Source organism: Melozone crissalis, unplaced genomic scaffold (assembly GCF_028551555.1).
Source record: "Melozone crissalis strain CALT ecotype California unplaced genomic scaffold, PUWL_Pcris_2 ptg000039l_1, whole genome shotgun sequence".
Lineage (NCBI taxonomy): Eukaryota > Metazoa > Chordata > Aves > Passeriformes > Passerellidae > Melozone > Melozone crissalis.
Window position 1 is genome coordinate 7,422,678 of NW_026535817.1, and position 21,536 is coordinate 7,444,213.

At 44.6% G+C, this 21,536-nt stretch overlaps 2 protein-coding genes across 2 annotated transcripts; one reads left to right on the forward strand and one right to left on the reverse strand.

Annotated features, from left to right (window-relative positions):
* Positions 1–1,396: 1,396 nt before the first annotated feature.
* BBS12 (Bardet-Biedl syndrome 12) lies at positions 1,397–5,630 on the reverse strand. Its single transcript, XM_054283809.1, has 2 exons — positions 5,577–5,630; positions 1,397–4,236 (listed from the first exon to the last, which is right to left on the reverse strand). The coding sequence occupies exon 2, from the start codon at positions 4,218–4,220 to the stop codon at positions 2,094–2,096; it is 2,127 nt and encodes a 708-aa protein (XP_054139784.1). The 5' UTR covers positions 4,221–4,236; positions 5,577–5,630; the 3' UTR covers positions 1,397–2,093.
* Positions 5,631–5,778: 148 nt separating this feature from the next.
* Positions 5,779–10,378, forward strand: LOC128941824 (uncharacterized). Its single transcript, XM_054283794.1, has 5 exons — positions 5,779–5,861; positions 7,364–7,519; positions 8,443–8,571; positions 8,671–8,808; positions 9,043–10,378. Exons 1-5 carry the CDS (start codon positions 5,859–5,861, stop codon positions 9,130–9,132), a joined length of 516 nt encoding a protein of 171 aa, XP_054139769.1. The 5' UTR covers positions 5,779–5,858; the 3' UTR covers positions 9,133–10,378.
* Positions 10,379–21,536: the final 11,158 nt, after the last annotated feature.

Below are 21,536 nucleotides of genomic sequence, written 5' to 3' on the forward strand. Positions count from 1 at the left end.
GCCAACTCCTGAATCTCAGCCATCTCCCAATTTCCCAAGCACATCACATGTGAAAGCTTGGCTCTGCCATCACACCATGCTCTACACAAACAGCCTTTGTGTCCAGAGGAGGAGCCTCTGCCTGGCAGGAGCTGAAACTGCCTGTGGCAGATGTTGAAATAATTTCTGTGCCGAGACAGGCGCGGGATCTCCGCTCCATGGTGCAGAGAGCTTCAGCAGGCCTGGGGCTGAGGGAGCCCCAGCAGAATGTTGTATCCCAAATTTCAGGAGAGGATGCCTTGAGGAGAGCTTGCATGGCAATCTTCTGTGCACATCAGACAGAATTTTAAGTCACCCAGGATACAGGATGTACCCAGTTTATAAATGGTTCCATTTCATTGGCCTGTACAAAAACAGGCATTAATTAATCCAAATGTAACATCTGACAGCTTTTTTGAAAACCTCTTGTCCTGGTTTGGCATCACAACATTTAAATATATCACGATGTGCTTTTCAAAAGCCTGATTGGAAAAATTACATCATTTTGGACTTTCTCAACATTTGGTGCGTCAGCTCCCAGTGTCTGAGAGTCCCATAAATAGATGTTGGAGCACCTCAACACAATTCCTGTCTGCAGATTTTCCATAACACACTTCACTCTATTATTCAAATAAAGTCCAAGTGGAGCTTTCCCTGGGAACAGGGGTTATGCAATGCTCAGTGCAGGAGGCTCGAGAAAAACAGTGTAAAGCCCAACATGAGCTGCAAACACTTGCAGAGCAGCAGAGTCTGTTTGTATTTATTTATGTGCTGTGTTTCCATTTCATTCTCACTTAACAGCCCCAGCTCCTTTTGTCTCTTTTGATCTACCAGACTCTTTCTCACAGCTTGCTACATCAAGAATGTGGCCCAGAAGCTACATAATAAATTGCCAACCTTCTAATAATGAAAATAAAAATTGCAGGATGATCAAAACTGTACTCTAACGAGATCCTTATGCTGCTAGGAACTACTGTTTCAAATTAAAATTGTAAGCCCCTACAGTATTTTGCCAAAATCCACCAAATTCTGGGATCTGACAGAAAACCAGGATATTTAGTTTCAGGTCAAAGACGTAACATGACTTTACTACAGATACCCCCAATAAGCATCTAAGCCTTATTTGTGGATGAATTTTATTATCTGTGCTGCCAGCCATGAGCATTTTCATGAGAGAGCTCTTGAATGCAAGGATTCTCTCTAGCATCACCATTTCCATTCGTTTTCCATTCTATTTTCACCAGACTGGTGAGACATTTCACTTTCAGTGTGACTCAGAATGCCAAGTTCAGAAAGAAAATATCTCCATAGTTACACACCTCTCTGTTGCAATGAAGTGCCAGCTCTCCATGCCCAGCTTTCAAACTGTCAGTGCCTCAGTCACCAGGAGAGATTTAGTTGTTAGCCAGCACTGAAAACTAACAGCAACATTTTCCTCTCTGCAAGGACAGCTGAAAGACCCCATGGAAATGATCTAAAAACCCAGTTGGGAAGGTAAAGGAAAATTTTGTGTAGAGATGCATCCAGTCTGTAATACCAAAAGGAAGGATTCAGCCTGAATTGGTCAAAACCAGGGAAATTCCAGAGGGTCTACATTAGGAAATCAGAGATGTATGGACCATATAAATATGCAAAAATAGAATCTATAAATACAAACTCTCAGTATAAAATGTAACACTCACATTATTTCAAGTTTAACTCTTATGTTTGCAATGTACAGAAATTAAGAAAAAGGTATTAATTAAGAAGTAATTACAAATATTCTTTCATTTAACACAAGTACAGCAATATAATGTAAGAGATCTCCACCTTTCTTCAGAAGACATTAGGGGACATCAATACAGGCAACACCATTAGCTAGAAATGCATGGCCTGGGTTAGAGATAAACCCACAAGTGGTTTTTTGTTTGTTATTTAATTCTCATTTCTAGAAATAAGAAATCACTTTGTGACTGTCTCTCATTCTGACTTGTGCTGTTACATTCTAAAGTCACAATCACATCTCACTGTTTGCTTTATAAAGACAAGCAGGTTGCACCCAGCCTTCTCCCACGGACTTATAAATCCTCAAAATCCTATAAAAACATAAATTCGCTTGACACAGGCGAGTTCAGGATCTGATGCCCTCTGGGGCCTGTGATAATTTCGGCATCGGTCTGAAGCACCAGCAGCACCAGGTCCAGAGCTCTCCTCCACGCCTCCGTCTTGGCCGCAACGTTATCACAAACCCCTAAACCTGTGACCTGCTCAGGGAAGGGTTCAGAGCCACTCCCGAGCACTCCCCCTCTCCTAAACTCTTCCAAAATGTAAGCCGAGGGAGAGCCACAGGCCGCTGCTTTCTGGAGGTGATGATCCACGGCGGCACCTGCTTCCAGCTCCGAGCCGGCCCTCGCGGTGTTCCGCAGGAGCACGGCCAGGTACCGCCTCCAGCCGCTCGCCAGTGCCTGGAGCACGATGGGTTTATACTCTGCCAGCCAGGGCCTGCGGAGCTCTCTCACAGCTCCGTCGCCTCCCGGCCGCCCGGGCCGCTCTGCCAGCGCCTGGATGTGACTGAGGCACAAGAGCTCCACCGCACCGCCCCCAGGGAAAACCGTGCCGTCCTTCAGAGCGTGATGGAGCCGATACAGCGAAGTCCAGAACTGGTCCTCGAGGAGCTGCGCCTTGCAGGGCAGGGCAGTGGTGAGCACGGCCGTGAGCAGCGCGATGCCTCCCGCGCCGATCCGCGCCGGCAGCAGCTCGCCCAGATCCACCGCACGCCCATCGCTGCTCTTCCACAGCTCCGCCCAGGCCCCGCTCCCGACGGAGGCAGCGTTCAGCTGGCTCGGGTACGTCACTGCCCGGGCACCGGTGGCCGCCCCGAAGGCACGCAGCACATGCCGGGCCACGCAGCCAACTACCAGTATCCTGCTGGCCGTGCACCTCTCCATGAGGTTCTTGCACACGTTTCCTTTGACCAAAACCAGGTTTACTTCAAAGCTCATCAGAATATCCAACGTTCTGCTCAGCCACGCATCTCCTGCCCGTCCCTGTGGATTGGGATGCTCCAAGATGGTGCTTACATTAGGTGGTCTGTTAAACCCTAAGTGTCGGTACCCCTCCGTGAGGTCACCGTCCATCAGCAGAACGCGGAGGGGCTTGTCTGCAAAGTGTTTGATGACCGAGGCTTGCTCTGGTGACACCAAGGTGACAAAGCCTGGGGAGACACAGGAATAGCTCTCGGGCAGGCCCAGCACACAGCACGTCACAATCTCTGCTATGTTAATCTGGGAATTGCCGCTGCCCTCTGCTCTCTCTCGCTGATAGGCAGCAATGCTTTGTAGCAGCTTCACGCTGCTCTGGTTTCCGTGGCTCAGAGCCACTGCCAGGTGTCCTAAACCACAACACCCACACACATCTGCCAGTGGTCCTGAAAGGTGTCCTTGAAAATGTCCCTGCTGACTTGCAGAAGGGCCTTTCCCTAGAGTGCTGAAGTGTCTGCTGTGGGTTAACTTCCGTGTGATACAGCTGGAAGCAGTAACAGCACTTCCAGACAGCGCGGGTGAACTTTTGTCACCCGCTGCCTTGACAAATGAAGCCACTGAACCGAAGCCAGCCAAGGGTGAAACCAGGAGCTTGTTAAAATTACAATCGTCTCCTTGATGGGAACAAGAATTTATTTGGATTACTTCTTCTGTTGCAGAAATATCTCTCTGAAAACACAGCAAATCCCAAGGATTTGTAAGAGCATCACGTCCAGCTTGGCCAGTTTTGCTTTCAGAAGCCTTTGGCCTAACTCTGCTAGAACACAGCTCTTTCTTTACATTGTGTGTTGGTATCTGAAGACACTGGACTCTCTCACAGCAGGAGTTCAAGCCCTCAGACATCACAGACACTATAGCTGGAACAGGAACGTTCTGCTGGAGGCACTCCACCACAGCACTGCTCCACGCTCCAACCAGGAACAACAGGGTGCTCATCCCCGTCCTAAACTCCTCCTTCTGGGCCTGAATGCTCTCGTTGAGAAGCTGCCCAACAGCACTTGTCAAATCCAAACTTTCCAGCAGCCTAACAGCAGAACAAATCAATGTGCTCTGCTTGGTGATTTCATCCACAATGAATTTATGTGATTTCACTGGCCCCAGGAATGTTCTCCCAGTGGATGCTAAGGCTGAGAGCTGCTGGAGTCCAATGTGTCTCCTGGCATTCACATCCCTGAAAGCCATGGGCAGTGGGCAGCATCTGTGAACAGATGACAAATTACTGCCCCATCCTCACAGCACACCAGAGCACAAATCACCAAAAATTAATTAAACAGTGTACCCCTGAACATGGCTTTCTTCCATATAAACCTTTCTTCCTGTGTGCTTGTTTTGAGAAATCAGTGGGCAGAGTTGCTGAAATGGGGCACTGTTAAAATACCATGGAATTGTTTCTGGCTGGCTGATAGTAAAGAGCTGTTAATTCCCACGATTTCTTACACTTCTGGCATGCAGGCTGTGTGGAACTACCACCTCCTCCTGCCCTAATGTCCGGAATTTCAGTTATTTGCCTGACTTAGGGCAAAAGTTCATTAGAGCAGAATGGACAAATTACATGCCAAACTCAAGAGCTCTGTGTGGATCCTTCTTGGTAACAACAGTCATGCCATGCTGACTTTAACCTTCAAGTCTGGGAAAACATATTTTATTCCAAATTCTGTTTAGTCCAACTAACATGCATGAATACTTCATTAAGCAAAATGAAAGCAATGCCACTTCTTCGTAACTTACAAACTGCTGAGACTTTAAAGTTTTGACCAACTATTCATTCTTAGCACATCAAAAAGAAATCTCTCACTCAAAATCTCTTCCACACCATGGTCCTGCGGCAGATGCAGATTAAAATAAAGCTCCCTTTTTGAATAACAAAGTATACACAGCAAGAATTGAGAACCCTGAGTCCTGTAACTCTTATGCTCAGATTCACATCACAGAATCACAGAATGGTCTGGGTGGGAATCGACCTTTAGGTTCACCCAGTTTCAACGCCCTGCCATGGGCAGGATCATCTTCCACCAGACCAGGTTGCTCAGAGCCACATCTGACCTGGCATTCACCACTTCCAGGGATGGGGCATCCACAACTTCTCTGGGCAGCCTGTTCCCGTCCGTCACCCCCCTCACAATAAAGATTTCTTCCTAATATCCAATCTAAATCGACTGTCTGTCAGTTTGAACCCATCCTCCCCTGTCCCATCACTATATTCCCTTGTAAATAGTCCTGCCCCATCTTTCCTGTAAGTTCCCTTCAGGTACTGGAATTTATTCCCATCATTTATTCCAGCTCCCTAAAGGCCCCTTTGCGTAGCTATTCCCAATCCAAAAAGCTTTTTTTTTTTTTTTCTCCCCATCCCACACAGCAAAAGTCCGCTTGAATATTGTGTCCTACTATCGCTAGGGAGAGGAAGCGCGTCCCGGCCCGCCCGCTCCACACGGCCGGGGGGAAGCCGCCCGGAGCGGACACACCGGAACTGCACTGGCGGCGGCCTGGCCGCTTCCTGCGGCCCGGAGGATGCCCGGCGAGCCGGTGCGGGTGTCTCACCGGAGGGGCCGCGCTCCCGCCGCTTCCCTGGACACGGAGTTGCCTGGACACGGCCGCCGCTCCCTTAGGCTCCCCGCGGGCGGGCCCGCCCTCGCGCTCCCTCAGCTGTCCCTCACGGGCACGCCGCGCTCTCATTGGCCGGCGCCGTGAGGGGGGGCGGCTTCCCGCGCTCGTTCCGCCCGCTCATTGGCCGGCTGGGCGGCGCGTGCCGGCTGCGCGCGGCCGTGCGGAGCTCCCGTCTCGTCCCGCCCGGTGCCAGCCCGGAGCGGCGTTCCCGGCCGGATGGTGAGCGCGCCCTCCCCGCCGCGGGCTCCCTTCCCACCGCCGCCTCCCCCGAGCCCCTCCGCCCCCTCCCGCCGCAAACCCCCTTCGGGTTCCACCCCTGCCCAGGCCGTCGCTGCTGCCCGGTTACCTCGCACAGCGCGCCCCGGAAAGGCCCCCTACTCCAACGGGAAAAACGCGCCCGGAAAAACACCGGGATTCGCAAAACGCGTCACCGGCTCTCGGCGTGCCTGGTTCTTCTTGGCACAGCTCACAGACCGCAGCTCAGCGTTCGGCCCCGGCAGCGTTGTCGGAATGGCACCGGCCAGGCCCGGAGGTGGAACCTGAAAGGGATTTATTTGCACGAGTCAGATGTGAAATAAATGGAACAGTAAGACTCCGGAGCCAGGAAAAGGTCTCGTGTGGCTTCTTCCCAGTGCAGCATATAAAAGTAAAAGTCTCATTCGTGTGTTAATAGCAGCACAGGGAAGTCAGGGGTGAGCCAGACAAATGGCTTTGCAGTCCGGCCTGGGAGAGGCAAATCACGTTGGAAAACGAAATTTCATTAACAAATAGAAGAAAATGGAATCTTCTTAGTTAAAAGAGAGATCCCAACCCTAAACACGTTAACAATTCAGCGGAGGCAAGCCACTGGTCAGCAGTAACTAGGTAACAAATCCCTTGCCTTGTGCTTGTTTTATTTACTTCTATAAAGCCTAGCCACTTGGAGCTGGGGATGGGAGGGACTGCCTTTCCTTCCACAATCCTGTGCAGATTGGACTGCAGGACGAAAATCTGTCTGCTGTTGCTTTAAGACCAAAACTATACTTGAGGAAGGGGTTTTTCCCTGCTGTATGGGTGGGTGGGACGCTCTGTCCTGCACTGGCTTACACCAGAGGCAGAAAAAGTCTCGGAAGTGTCCTGGATAATGATGCACCAGCTCAGCACAAGCAGATTAGTTCTCCTTATGGGACAGATCGTCTGTTATCTCACTTTCCCACTGGATGTTGCTGCCTGATCCCACATCTACTCGATGGACAGGCAGCCTGGAGCCACACAGCTCCCTTTACGCTTGTTTCCCACAGGAGTGGCTGATTTTGAGTCTTATTTACAGCCAAGACCCTAAGCAGCCACCCTCCTTAGCTGTGAGGATGCTGTACTCATGTTTCACATAAACCTGCAGGAAAGGCAACTGGCAGGAGGTGCAGAGGGTCATGGTCACCTCAGTGAGTCTCCATTTTCAGGCTGTCCACCTGGTTTTTTGGCATTATTCCTTGAATTGATAATACTTCAGTTTAAAACAGAAAACAGGAAGGCCAAATCCACATTCCCCAAAAACAAAATCTCTTTTTTTCTTTCTACAGCAACCTAAGGAAATTGACCTAGAGACTCAATGTCTGTCATTGGCAGCAAGGAAATGTCTCTCACCTCTACTGTATTACTGTTCTCGTTTATAATTAAGTGTATTTGAAATTCTCCCAGGAAGGTGCTGTTTCTTACCTGTTCTCTCCCTTCACTTTCTGAAGGCATCCAACTATAGAAAACCTGGCTTAGGTACAGCCCAGAGGAAGAAAAGTGGCTTGAAACCTGAACTTACAGAAGAGCAAAAGCAGGAGATCAGAGAAGCTTTTGATTTGTTTGACACTGATGGATCTGGAAGCATTGACATTAAAGAACTGAAGGTTTTCAAACTTTTTTTTCTTTTTCCTCTGAGATGAAAATATCTTTGATCTCGAAATTGTAGCTGCATTTTCTGTTTGTCCAACCCTATTTTAAAGCAGTTTTTGGAGTACAAGGAAGAGTAATGGCTTGCTGTCATGACTGAATTTGGGGTGCACTCTGCATGTAATGCATGAAGCAGACAGGCTTCTGTGTGGCTGTTTAAATCTGACAGCTTTGAGCTTTAGAGAAACTAAACAGTTTCAGGTTTCATGACTAAGGTGCTTGTTCCTGGGAAGTAGACTTTTGTTGTTCTGGGATGAGTATCAGAGTATCAAATATTTACTTCACCTGAGAACTAAACACAGATTTTGTATGCATTCAGGAAAGTTACAACCATATTTGCATATATGTAATCCAAAAAATACCTGGTTTTTAATTTTAAAAAGAACAAAAAAGAGATCTGAGTTGTGTTTCAGTTACAACTCAGGCAGTGTGTGTGCACTTGCACACATACAGTAGTACAAGGGGAAGATGAATATCAGTTGTCTCCCTGTGATTTTATGTGTTTGATTTTTTTGTAAGCATGAACACTTTAAATTTACTTACCTCCTTTACCTTGATTTCTTACATACACTCTGCTCAATTTCTGCATGTGAAACCTCAATTTCTGTAAACCTCAATTTCTGAAATCTCAATTTCTGTAACCTGAAAATTACCTCTGCCTGATATAAACAATGGATTTCCACTACTATATAGGAAAAACAACACCATAAAAAAATCAAACCAACACTATTATTGTTCAGCAAGATGAAAGAAGATGGTAGAGGACACCAAGGTTTTTCCATGGTTGTGACTAGAGTTCTGGACAAGGAAATGAAACAGGTTTTAGCTCAGCTCTTACACCAAAACTCCTAACAGAATTGGTTTTGCTGTTTTGGCACAGGTTGCAATGCGTGCCTTAGGCTTTGAGCCAAAGAAGGAAGAGATTAAGAAGATGATAGCAGATATTGACAAGGAAGGAAGTGGCACCATCAACTTTGAAGACTTTTTAGCTATGATGACACAAAAAATGGTAGGAACTCTTAGCAGAAGTTCTTGTGGCAGCATAAGAGAAAGGAACATCTCAGTGTCAGGGGTTTTCTGATTAACATATGCTTTACTCTTGGTTTAGAGCGAAAAGGATTCAAAAGAAGAAATCCTGAAAGCTTTCAGATTATTTGATGATGATGGCACAGGAAAAATTTCATTCAAAAACTTGAAAAGGGTTGCCAAGGAGCTGGGAGAAAATTTAACAGATGAAGAACTTCAGGTAAATTCTGATTTGCCAGAGCTTTTCTAACAGGCACAGACCATTCCTGTAGCTCCCAGGGATTGGGTGGGAATTTACTCCTATTTCAGAAGGGCTGAGAGATCAGAAGTATGAAAAGCAGTCAAATCCATTGTTGTTTTCACATGATATGCCTCTGATTTATTGTTGTTTTAATGAGTGGATTGTGTTGTGTTGTTCATCAGTGCCTGATGAAATGTACACTGTGTTTTGTAGGAAATGATTGATGAAGCTGATCGAGATGGAGATGGGGAAGTAAGCGAGCAAGAATTTTTGAGAATCATGAAGAAAACTAGCTTATACTAATATTTGTTGCCTTGCTATACAGCTGGGCCAAAAGATAACCTGGAAAAGGTTTAAAAACTGGGCTTGTGCCTTCTGCATGTTTTCTGCCACGTGAACAAAGTCTGAAAGGGCAGATTTTTTGGTTTATTTCTCTTTTTCAACAAAGATAATTGGGGAAGGAGGGCTGCAGTACCCAATACTGCCAAAATGAGATACTGCAGAAGTCAAGGAAGATACTGCAAGGCAGGGTCGCTTCCCCTCTACCATAACAACTTCCCTGATTGCCATTTTGGATAAAAACTGCTGTGTTTTACTATTTAACTAAAAGATACTTCACTTCAGATGTGAAGATGCCCACTGCTGCTGGGAAAGGCTACTTTGCCTTTTCTAAGGTTACTGATTGAAGGGACAAGCACAGTATTTTTTATTCCTTTGAAGGTTTTTTAGGTTATCTTTTGGTATTTGTCTCCTGTTGTTTATTTCCATGAAAGACTCTAAAATTAATTGTATATTTGTCTGTATTTCTGTATGAAACACTGTTTTCCTATGGCAAGTTGTTTCTGGATTTAATGGAAAGCAAATGTAGATTTGGCTCTTCCTTTGGAGCTCTGTGCTATCCATAGATGTTCTTGTGTTTAGCTGATCACCTGAAACCAGACTGAAACTTGAATGTAACCTGCTTGGGTGACCAAAGTTTATTGTTTATAACCAGGCAACACCTTATGCCATTGTTCTTACTCCCCAGACATCCCCAGAGCTTCTGTTATTGCAGGATTTCAGGTACCTAAAAAGTTCACTTCCATGGTGCAGGAGAGTAAATGTTGTCTTGCTGACAGTTGCACTGCAGAGAGGATTTGCATCTGAAGTGAAAAAGTAGCTCACCATGGACATCTGTGGAGCACTGAATATTTTAAATCCATGCAGTCCTAATCCAGATTTTGCACATCACAGGTTCTGGGGTGGTTTTTTTTAGTAGTACCTTAATTTTCTTCAGTATTTCTTTCATATACTGTCAATCCAGGACTAATTGGAGAGTCACATTTCCTTCTGAATTCTAGAGCAGTGACACACAGCCTGCTATGTGATTATGTTGCTCTGCAGGAGGGTTTATCCTGTATAGACAATCAGCTTCAGAACTTTCAAATCCTGTAAAACTTCAGAGGCCTGAGAAGTCCCCTGTTAACATGGTGGCTGTAGATGTAATCTGTAGTACTGCAAGTGTTTTAAAATGTCTTACCTTTGTATAAGCGTGAAATAAAACTGTTTTGCAAGTTAAGAAGTTTTTGTGTTTATTCTCTTTTTTCCTTAATTATTTTAAAGTCTTAAATGGTTCAACAAGCCCATTTTCACTTTCATTTATCTCTTCTTTCTAAGAGAGGAATTCTTAGGTGCAGCAGTCTGTCACGTAATTCCTCTTCCACTCTGCTGACTAAAAGTTTCTAGCACTAACCACATATATTCAGAAAGGGAAATTTGAAGTTCTAGTTGATTATGGGGAATCCCAGAGCCTATTAAGAGTGACTGTACTTTTTTTATGCTGCCACAGGAAGAGATTGATGACTGTGGTTTACCTATGATGCATGTCACTTCTCTCTTCCTGTTCTAATCCCATTATCTACCCTGAAGGTAGGAAAAAGCCACACAATCATCCCTGCCATGTGTGCTACAATGGTGAAATGTTATTTCTGGCTTGCCCATTAATCTCTGAAGTCTGGAATGTCAAGCAGTGTCTGAATGAGCACAAAACTTGCAAGTGTTACCAAGCATCTCATGGTGCTCTATTTTGCAGGATAGTGAGGGAAATCATCCCCTCTTCAGCCTGGCAGGTGGCTGTAAACCCATCCTTTGCATCCCTTTTCTCCTTATGCTGACACGAGAGTGGGTCCTTACCTGGCACCTGCAGATTCCCCTCGGGTGGCTGCAATCCAGACATTCATTGTGTGCACCCAGCTGAGATCTGAGATCCTCCCTCTGCACCATCAGCACAGCCTGGTTTTCACTCTGAGTGTTCACTCTAGGCAGACACTGCACAGAAAGGAAAGTGGAACTGCAGTTTGTGTCTGGCAAACACTTAAATTTCAAAGCGCTGGTAAAGGCAAACAGCTGTTTGGGAGATAATATTGCAAATGTCTTCTAATGAGATATGTTTTGAACTGGAAAAGTACCAGGCTTTTAATAAAATACAAAATAGTTCAAGAGGAAAAAAATTGCTTCCAAGTTATATTCCAAAATATGACAATTGCATGGCAATTTTAATCTCCCACATGCAGCTTCTAACTTCTGCATCATCTCTCAGGCCCACAGTACAGTCCCACAGTCCTGCCAGTCCCACACCACGGCAAATCTTCAGCTGGCTTTAGGGAAAAAAGACCCAAGGAACTGCCAAGGAGTGCTTGCTCTCACTTCATTAGGTGTGAGGTTGTTTTCAGAGCAATGAGCACAGCATCAGCTTCTAACACTGCAGAAGAAAAAAGGTTCCTTTTCAGGTGCACCTAATCTTGGCATTTAAAAGAGGATGGGGGGAAGCATTTACACAGGAAACATTTGTGTAATTCATATGCCAGGAGTCTTACTAACAGAGCCCAAATAGTTCCATAAACTGATGAGGCATTTAATATTAAGATATTTAAATTGGTCATTTACAGTTTTGAAGACTCTCACATCCTGCAAACAGGATGCCTGGTGAAGTCACACGAAGCATTTGAAATGTTCAATGTTAACTCCTTGGAAACCAAACATTGCAACTCTCCAGCTGCTTTTAAATGCCCCTGGATGGCATAAGTGGATTTTCAGCAGGGCACAGGGCAGCAAAGTGCTCCGTCTAGAGGCTGAGATGAGCCTTGGCCACTTGAGGCAAGGCAGCCTCAGGGGATAACGCTGCAAAGCCAGCTTCCTTTGTGCCACACGTTCCAGTACAGCGAGGGCCGGTGGATCTGAGAGCGTGGCAGCCTCGCTAGAGGGCATCCAGTTACTGACGTGTGAGCTGCGTGAGGCTTTGATGCTGCTTTGCCTCCGCAGGGGCTTTCAGTGAGGAGGGAAAGCAGGCACACAAACATCATCCAGACTGGCCTTGAAATACGTGGTTGGATACAGAATTATTTTCTGTGAAAGGAAGAACGCAAGGCTTCTCTCACAAGCCATGTGCAAAACGATGTAATTATTAGTCAGTTGCTCAAAGCTAAACCCCCAAACCACACTTTCTGAAACTCCCACTCTGTATCAATAATTGCAGGCACTCTCTCAGGAAAGCAGAGAACTCAACTTGCCTTTCACACAGTCCCCCCGAGTGCTCTGACCACTCTGTAGAGTTCTTTTGTCCCTTTGGGAATACTGCTATCAAATGGAACCACTTCCAGCTGAGAGCCAGAGCCAGGCTTGCTGCAGGATGCTTGTGGCCCTCCCTTGGGATGTGGGAAAGCTGGAATCGTGACCTTGCTTCAACAGGAACGAGGATCTGACACCTAGACTCTTGTCCCCAAGGTGAGTGTGTTGACCTTTAGGGATGTGGCATAACTCCAATGGCCTTGTGGGGACCTAAACCTACAGCTCTTGAACTCTTTGCAGTCCTGGCTGCCACTAATTGCTGAACTTGAAGTTGCTCAAGGATTTTTTTTTTTTTTTTTGCTTGTCTGAATTAGATTAAACACAAAGAATATTAACAAAACAAACTGTAAAGCCTGGCCTGCAAAGGTGTAAAATTCCCTTGCTCTCAAGGCCACTTTATTTCCTCTGAAAGCTTCTGACTGGTTCTAGCAGTGACAGAAGTTTCACTATGAAATGAACCTCCCCCCCCCCACATTAAATAAAGCCATAAAAACAGGTTTCCATAGGAAGCAAATGGAACACCTAACTGAGCCTATCTCCAACATTATTTTGGACCCAAAAACATAGCTTAGTGCAAAGGAGCAAAACCAACATAATTCACACATCCATGCTATTGTCTGAAATTGCTTCCTAGTATGGTTCCTTCTCCATTTCAATATAGAGAAAACAGATAAACATACTTTCCTCCAAATTTTTTCAGACATCCAAATAAGAAGTACTATAAAAGCTATAAACATCAAGGAAAAAGTGACCACCAACATTGTAGATTAAAGGTATTTCAGTTTAAAAAAGCAACATTTAAGCAGCTTCTAAAAACAGGGTATTAGATCATCTCAGTGTAAGTTTTAAGTCTGTGCTCCCCATATTTCCTCTTTAAAGAGCTCAGGACATAATTGACCAAGAAATCAACAGAAGTGTGGTTTCCACAAATCTTTTGAATGTTTTGTTTAAATCACTCCATAATATACTCATAAGATTGAACAAAATTGCTGCAGAATTGCTCCTTTTGGAAAGGACATAATTTTAACAAAGTTTTTAGGGTTTGTTTTGGTTTTCTCCCCTATCAGATTAACTAAATTATTAATGAAGTTGTTGATATTAGTTGTGGAATTACAGGTACCTTTTGGAGAAGTAAAAAGAGATTTTTGCCTAGATGAAAAAAATCCATGCTAGTGAAGGTACAGTCCATCTAGAGCAGATATCAGGCAAACAGGTGCTAAAACTACTACTAATTATTTTCTCTAAGCAGATTCTTACCACAGTTGAGACTAATGTTCAGTAAATATATCCCTTGACATGGCTCTTTCTCATCCTCCTCCTTAACATTAAGAACCAATAAAGTACTCATCAAAATGGCCAAGAGGTTTGAATTATATTTCTGCTTGTGCTGTGAAATATATATAAATATGTTTTGTTGAACCCTGATAAACTGGGTCACTGTCTGGCTGGGCTAAATGCTTCAGCTCATTCTGCAGAAAACTCTATTATTGCCAATGAAATTAAAAATAGCAATATTACAAATCCAAGAGAAAATTTTGAAAATCTTATATATCACAATTAAAGGAGGTTTTCCAGGAAATGAAAGACCTTTTTGAAGGTGGAAGAAACAGGTACTTTTATTCTTCCTACTATCAACCCAAGATGCAATAGATGAATTAACAGGATATTATTTATTGTGTGGGGATTTTTGCGCCGAGATTCAGAATTCTCCCGACTCTCAAACGCCTGCAATGCTGTGACTCACCGAGTCAAGGTCTAGGATGGTGCAACCCTGACCCCCTCCTGCCAAGGGCTCAGCATCATCTATTCCCATTGCCTGCAGCAGGACTAAGCCATGCTTAAGCACTTCTGCAAAACTGGGCCTTAGACAATGGAGGCTTTAGGTATAGGCTTCCTATTTCCTGCAGTGGATTTGTGTAGGTGGCCTCGTTACCAGAAATCCATACTCCTACACAGCAACTTCTGACTGTGTTTCTGCAGAAATGACTATGATGAAAGGAATGAAATATTTTGAAAATAAAAATCATCTGTTTGTTTCTCCAAACCAGTTGGGGTGTCTCCTTCTGGTGAGATCAATTTCTTCTCTTGTGTGGCAAAATCAGGAGTGGGGTGGAAAACAAAAGGATTAAGGTTTGCAAGGGCACCGTGGCTTGGGCTGCTGCACACATGGAGAAGGGAGAGCCCATCTGAAATGTCCTCTGCCCATTGCTGGCAGCTGAGTCACTGGCCCAGCCTGCAGAGCTTCTTGCTGCTGCATTTTGCAGCCAGGAAAATCCCACATCCTCCCAGTGGGTGTAGGAAACGCAGCTACAGCCTCTGGATGCACGGGCACCAGAAACAAAGGGGGGACTGTGGCGCGGGCGGCGGCTGCGGGCTCAGGGCCAGCGTGCCAGGGCCTCGCCGACAGCATCCCAGGGAGCCAGCCCTGCCTGCCCACAGCCCTGCTGCTTTGCCAAGCCCAACACTGCAAGGTGTGTAACCCATGGGGACGTGCCAGGGCCACCAGCAAACGGCCTCTGCTGTCCCACCTCATCCTGTCTCCTCGCGTTTTGGCGAGGAGCACGTCACACCTTCCCTTCCTGGTCTTGCTCAGCCAAGGCTGTTTGCCTTCAAGCACGGGGGATTATGAAGTTTTGGCTCTTGCCGTGCTGTTGTGGCCAGCACAGCCCTCGTGGCTCCAATGAAGGTCTCACCTCCCACCCATCTCTGTCCCAGCCTTATTCCATGATTGCAAAGCTGGGTGGATTCAGTCAGGGCAGCTTCAAACTCTGAATTTTCCAGTAATGGCTGAATACTGCCAACGCTGCTTCAGATGACGGCTCTGCAAGCATCCTGCTGGGAAAGCAACCCAAGACATTGCTCACAGATCCATCTTGTTTCCTGCCCTGTGTTCCCTGTGGCACTTGCCAAGCTCATGTTGAGGGTGGTGTTATTCTGAGAAGACCACAAGCATCCTGGGTCAGGCAGCCAATGCCTGGCTCTCCAGCCTAGGGTTGGGTATTGCTCTTGGGAAAGGAAACACAGGAACAGACCAGCATGGGTTTGCCCAGCTGTCTGGGCAGTTACTCCAGACAAAAGCTCTTTTGAGAAGCTGCTCCTGTAAAGGGGACAAGAAGAGACCTGACATCCCTAAGTGCGCACTTCCACGCTGAGGTGGCAACCAGAGAGCTCTGCTGGCACTGGGAAAGGTTGCCTTAGGAAAGCAATCAAACAGCCTCAGTCAGCCCTGGGCAGTACAATCTCTCCAAAGGCTTATAGGCCACTTGGCTCAGAACTGGCATCAGAGCCCCAGCCAATCCCACAACCCTAATGCAATCCATTTAGGCCAGTGCCATGCTTCCTTGGAGGCTTCTTGTCCTCCTCCTTGTGCCTCCTTAGCAAAGCTGCTGCCCCTGTGCTTTCTGTTTAGCCACCTGAAACTTCTCCTGGGAAGCTGAAGCAGCAAGGCCGTGCAGAAAATAAAGGAGAGGAAACTTCTTCTGACATCCATTCCCTGTCACATTTGTTCCATGCCCATATTGACCAAAACACAGGAAAGGACAGACAGGAGAAAATAGCTACATGTCAAGGGAGAAACAAACCAGCCTTTCCTAGCTCTGTCTAGCCATGCATCCACTTACCAAGTGCTTTCAGCCCAGCCTGATGGGCAGGCCAGAGCCTGCCTCTGTAATCTATGCCAACAAGGGAAGAACAAGACCCCACAATTCCTTTACCATGACTGGGTCACCACTTGGATGTTTTAACACTGGTGATCAACACCAAGTTTTTATTCTAAGGAGGTGTCACAGGTTGGCTCCGTCATGAACCTGTTACACCACAGGTGCTCCCTTTACTGGGTTCAGCATTTCCCTTTTCACCCAAACTACTTTATAGTGATAATTCACAGATCTATCATGGCCATTTGGGACATTCCTAAATATCTACAGCTGCATTCTTGGACTGAATTTCCTTCTACATGTTGGAGTCAGAATGAATTTACCTCAATGAATTGCACGTGAGCTTCTGGCTCATTGTCCTGGAGTTCAAAAGTTTAAGGTGGATTTTGAATAGCACCTGCAAATGTCAAGGTGGCAGATTAATTGCTTTTAAGACACAAAATGATTTGTTTTTAAGAGTGAAGCACTGATTCAAACTGAATCTAGGTATTTAATGGAAAATGGAGTCTAGAACAGTAATTATTTGTGGCATTGTTGCCATCCTGAAACTTTCGCAGTTCAAAAGGTGGCATAAGCCTTAGACAAAAAGAAATCATTTCACACTTATTTCAGCAGTTTCCATTGAGAGACTGGCTTATTCAAGGCCCCATCTCTTTAAAAACATTACATCAACCTCAGTAGATGTTACTTGATAATGCTCACTGAGTTCCTAGCAATTACCACTCTTTTTTATTTGCATATGAGTTGTTTTAGGGACTATCCAGGCAGAACTGTAATAGCCCCATGCCCTAGAAAGCTTTTAGCTTCAGCAGAAGACCGATAACACCTAAGACAGTATTGCCCAGAAATCCAGGGAATGTTAACAACTTTCCAATAACCATTTCTTAGAAAAGCAGCCTGAAGATGACTAAAATTGGGATGCTTTGGAACCACCCAAAAATGTGCACTCTGAAATATGTAGCAGGAGGGTGGCAGAGCCTTGGAGCACAGGACAGTGGGAGGAGGAAGGGAATGTACCAACAGCAAGTGAGAGACGATCACGAGGCTGAGAGTACATCAGAGCTGGCCTTGGAGGAACAGGCATTTTACTTGCACCTAATCTGGCACAGACATCACAGAAATTATTTAAGCAGAGAGGTAGGCTTGGAAAATTAGCTTTGGTAGCAGGCAAGGATTACATGAAAGCCAAGGGGAATCCTGCAGTTAGAGATACAAGAGGAATTTTTAACCTTGTGAATAAAATCTTCACATTACTGAGTACACACATCCAGATTTAAGCATCACCTGGATACAGAACAGTCCTAGACTGATGATGCTCTGTCCTCAGTCTAACTCCTAATAGTAAACATCAGTGCCATTTTTCCAGATTTCCTTTTTAAAGATTAAAAACTGAATTCCAAAGGAGATTTGGATGCATTTTCACCTTTTACTGAAGAATAACACAAGAGAACCATTTCAAGACACAAACGAGAGAACAATGGAGGAAGTTCTCCAAGGCTTACAATGAAAGTGCAAGTTCTGTATCCCAATCCCTCCTAATGGGCAGATTGGCACAAAAGTATGAACACCTTTAAACACAGGGATGTGTTGCCCAGTGTGATCAGAGGTGGCTGCTTGTTTTACATGGCTATGGGAGGGAATAGCTATGAGAGAGATTTTTGGCAGATACAATGTACTGTGACCAGCTTGAATATCATCTTTCCTCCTCCCTGCTTTGTGTAAAGATGATCCCCTCCAGCAGGGCCTCTCCAGTGTAATTGCCAATATCTACCCTGCCAATGGAGCTGTGATTCATTGAGGTATGCACAATCCAGAGCCCAGGGAAACATGGTGCTGTTCTGAAACAGCTGCCATGCAACTTCAGGGACTGGCTTTTGATCTGAGAGCAAGCAGAGGGGTGGTACAGTTCAGCTCACCGCTTGAACATCTCCAATGACATGTTCTCTTCCTTCTTTATTCACTTATAACAAGCTGACAGCTCCTTCCACCTGCAGTAAAGAGTTTGCCTTCAGTTTTTAAAGGAAAGGGACAGGGAGCAGGCTTTAACAGTGTGTTAAAGACTAAGCACAAAAATGCACACTTGTGTGATAAATTTATCAGTTGTCAAGCTTTCCATTTGAGTTTTTAAACACCAGAACACAGCTGGGTCCAAAGTCTGTGCAGAGAATTTAGCAGCCCAGAGTCTGATGTTAATAACTCAGCAGCTTATTGGATACTCAGTAAAGTCTTCAGGCACACAGGTCTACGTGGCTTTCAGTGGTCATTTTCCACCAATGCTCTTTGCTTCCTTTCTAATTCAAGTCTCTCACCGTTATTGATCAAAAGACAGAAACCCTTAATAATTTCTTCTTCAGCAAACCAGACAAGGTTTGATTTATTTACATTACATCATAGCACTTGCTATCAAATGCAACTCCCATGCCTTAACTGAGGATGCAAAAGATGAGGAAAACCAGGATCCTGTTGGTACTACACAACTTGCACAACTCAGTCACAGGTGACTGCTTGTTTCATGTGGCTGTGGAAATGCACCTGAGGGCTTATTTTTGGCAGATACTGATCTACTTTAACCAAAGGATTTTAAGTGTTTCAGAAATGCTTTTGTACATAGAAACCCTGTGAAACAGTTCCAAGCACCTCCTCTTGGTCCCTATCTCACAACACTGAGATTTGCTCTGGTACAAAAGCATGGGCAGGTGGAGGAAAACACGAGTCAATAGTGAGAGACTAATGCAGAAAATAAGTTGACAAGAGCAGACTGTGCAGGCAAGGACCACACCTCTGCCTGTGGCTCTGCTGTGAATGAGGTTAGATAGCTGGGAAAGAAAAGCCAGAGACAGAACTGCTTCAACATCAACCAAATCTGGTTCATTACAGAGGCATTTCTACAGCAATACTGGGTGATGTATCTGGAAGTTTTGGAAGTTTTGTTTTTGCAAGGGATGGAAGAACACACAGGTTTTTTTCTACCTTCAAAGAGGAAAAATCTCATTTCACAGACCTAAGAGGACTCTGATATGTCTCAATGTGTCAAGCACAATGTCTCAAGTTTTGCTTTGGGCAGTTCAAAGAACTAAAATGAAGGTTCGGACAGGAATGCCAAAATTTGAACAATACAACTGAAACTGAGGGAGAGCTGGGAGAAGATTTTGAGATTTTGGAACTGACCTTGAGAGGAGCAAGAGTGAAAACCCACAGTATTTCAAAATTATACTTGCCACTTTGTTAGATCTCATTATGCCCTGATTTAATACCACAAGGTTTATGTAAGACAACAGCACTTTGCTTTTGGACTAGAACTGGAATCTCAAACAAACCTCTCTGTGAATCCAGGAGCGACACGATTAATTAATCTCAATTCACTGTCCCCAAACAGTCCATAGGTCTCTGGAGGAACAGAAAATTGCTAGGGAAAGGCACACACTTGAAAAGCCCAACTCTCATAATTAAAAGAGCAGCAGCTATATTCACTTGTTCAACCTTCATTCACCAGTTGCTGAGTTCCAGGATTAGCCTTTAATTGCATGACCTTGGAGATTTTCCCATTGGATTCTTGCTATTGACAGAGAAAGCATTAAATTTATTCATCCTTCTGACTGTTTGCATTATTCTGTACAACAGATAAATCCAGCATGAGGTCTTGTAAAAAAATCCACAATCCTTTATGTGCTGTACTCATCCAAATGCCCTCATTCCTTACAAACACATTTGGTTTCAGACAGCTGTTAGGCAATATTGTGCTGTTTCCCCATGTTACTCATAAAGTACAGGAAAATTATTGGAAGTGAAGATTAACAGTAGTGATAATCACTCTGCTGCCTGATATAAAAGCTTTGGCCAGTGTGATCTGCAGAGTGCTTGCATCTCAACTTGTGCTGGCTGCAATCCACACCCTGAAAAAACCTCTTCTATCCCCCAAAAGCAAACCCCTTCAATTTTCTGTTTAGAATAAATCACTCCAAAACAGGCTTAAGGATTTTAGGAAGAAATATTCCCTGAGGATGATGCCAGGTTTTCACAGCAGGGTCTTTGCCTATTAACTCTTTTTTGTTTGACATATATGACCTCAGCTACACATCTTCTATTTAATGCAAATTTGGGGAATTTCGAAGTCCAACATCCAAATTTGAATCCAGAGGAATCAAGCATGGTCTATTTAAGCAGTAAAGTTTCTCACCTGTGGCTGGAGACTTCTGAATTATATCTTGTTGTACTGATATTCTCTATTTTATATATCTAATCCTTTTCAGTGTCACATCACACCTTTTAGCAATCTTTGCCCTGAAAAAGTGGGTGTCTCCTGCTTCCTGCAAAAGTTCATTCCAGTAACTTATAGAACTTAGGTTCATTCCAGTGCTCATGACCTCTGTATGTTTTCCATCTTGAACAGACCTTAAAAACTACGTTGCAAATGCCAGTGCTATCCTAATGCATTGCTCTTTTCTGTCTGATTTAGTTGCTGTGGTAAAGGTTCAACGTGGTTGATCGGATACACAATAAACAAATGTTCCTGTGAATCTCACTTCAATTCTGAGTAATAGAAGCCCCCACAAGCCAACAGATGTCTTTAATACACAGGCAGAACCAGTTAGGCTGAATTTCTTTTATTTTAAGAAGCCTCTTTGCAGACCTGTTTCTTCTCATACCAAAGAAATGCAGAACTGAAGATACAGGCTTTTGTTTGAAGCCATTGATGGAGGCAAATTGGTTTTTTTCCTTTGGACACTCTCATGTTAGTATTAGCATTTGCAATTTTATGGATCAGTAATTTGGAAGGAGAAGCCCACTAGAAAAAAGGTAAGACTACAGACTAGTGTCTCTAGTTTTGGGAAGACTTTAGCTCTTGCTTAAGGGGATGTTCCTGCTCTGCATTTCTAAGAGTGGAATCTGGATCTGCAAAAGAGCAGATCTTTCTGAAGAACCTGATGTGCAGACAGGTATATTCTGGATTAAGACTGATGGGTGCCCATATAGTTTATCTATTTTTATTCTTTTTCGTGGAGGTTACCAAAAGAGAGAAAAATATCTTGCAGTGGTGAATACTTCTACTAAAAATATTAAATTTCTAGGATGTGTAGACAGACTTGCCTAGCACAGCAATTCTTTTTGCATCTTTCTGACAGAAAAAGTGGTTAATAATCTCCTGCAAGTCTTTTTTCCCCCTAATTTAACTTTGTCTATATTAAATATTAGTGAGTGGTCTGCCTCTCACAAGCCCCTCCAGGAAACCATTTTCTCCTTCATTATTCAGTCAAAAAGATGATGTTTGAGAAACTGCAAGGCTGTAGCTAGAGACAGAAATCAAAATTAAGGATCCCTTCCGTAGTCCACTTAGATCAACACTTCTGCATACGTACTGAGTTCTATAATGTGCATCTAAATCCAGTGATTTAAAGGAAACTACTCTTTCTGGCAAAAGCTTATCTCTGGAAAAATAAGTATTCT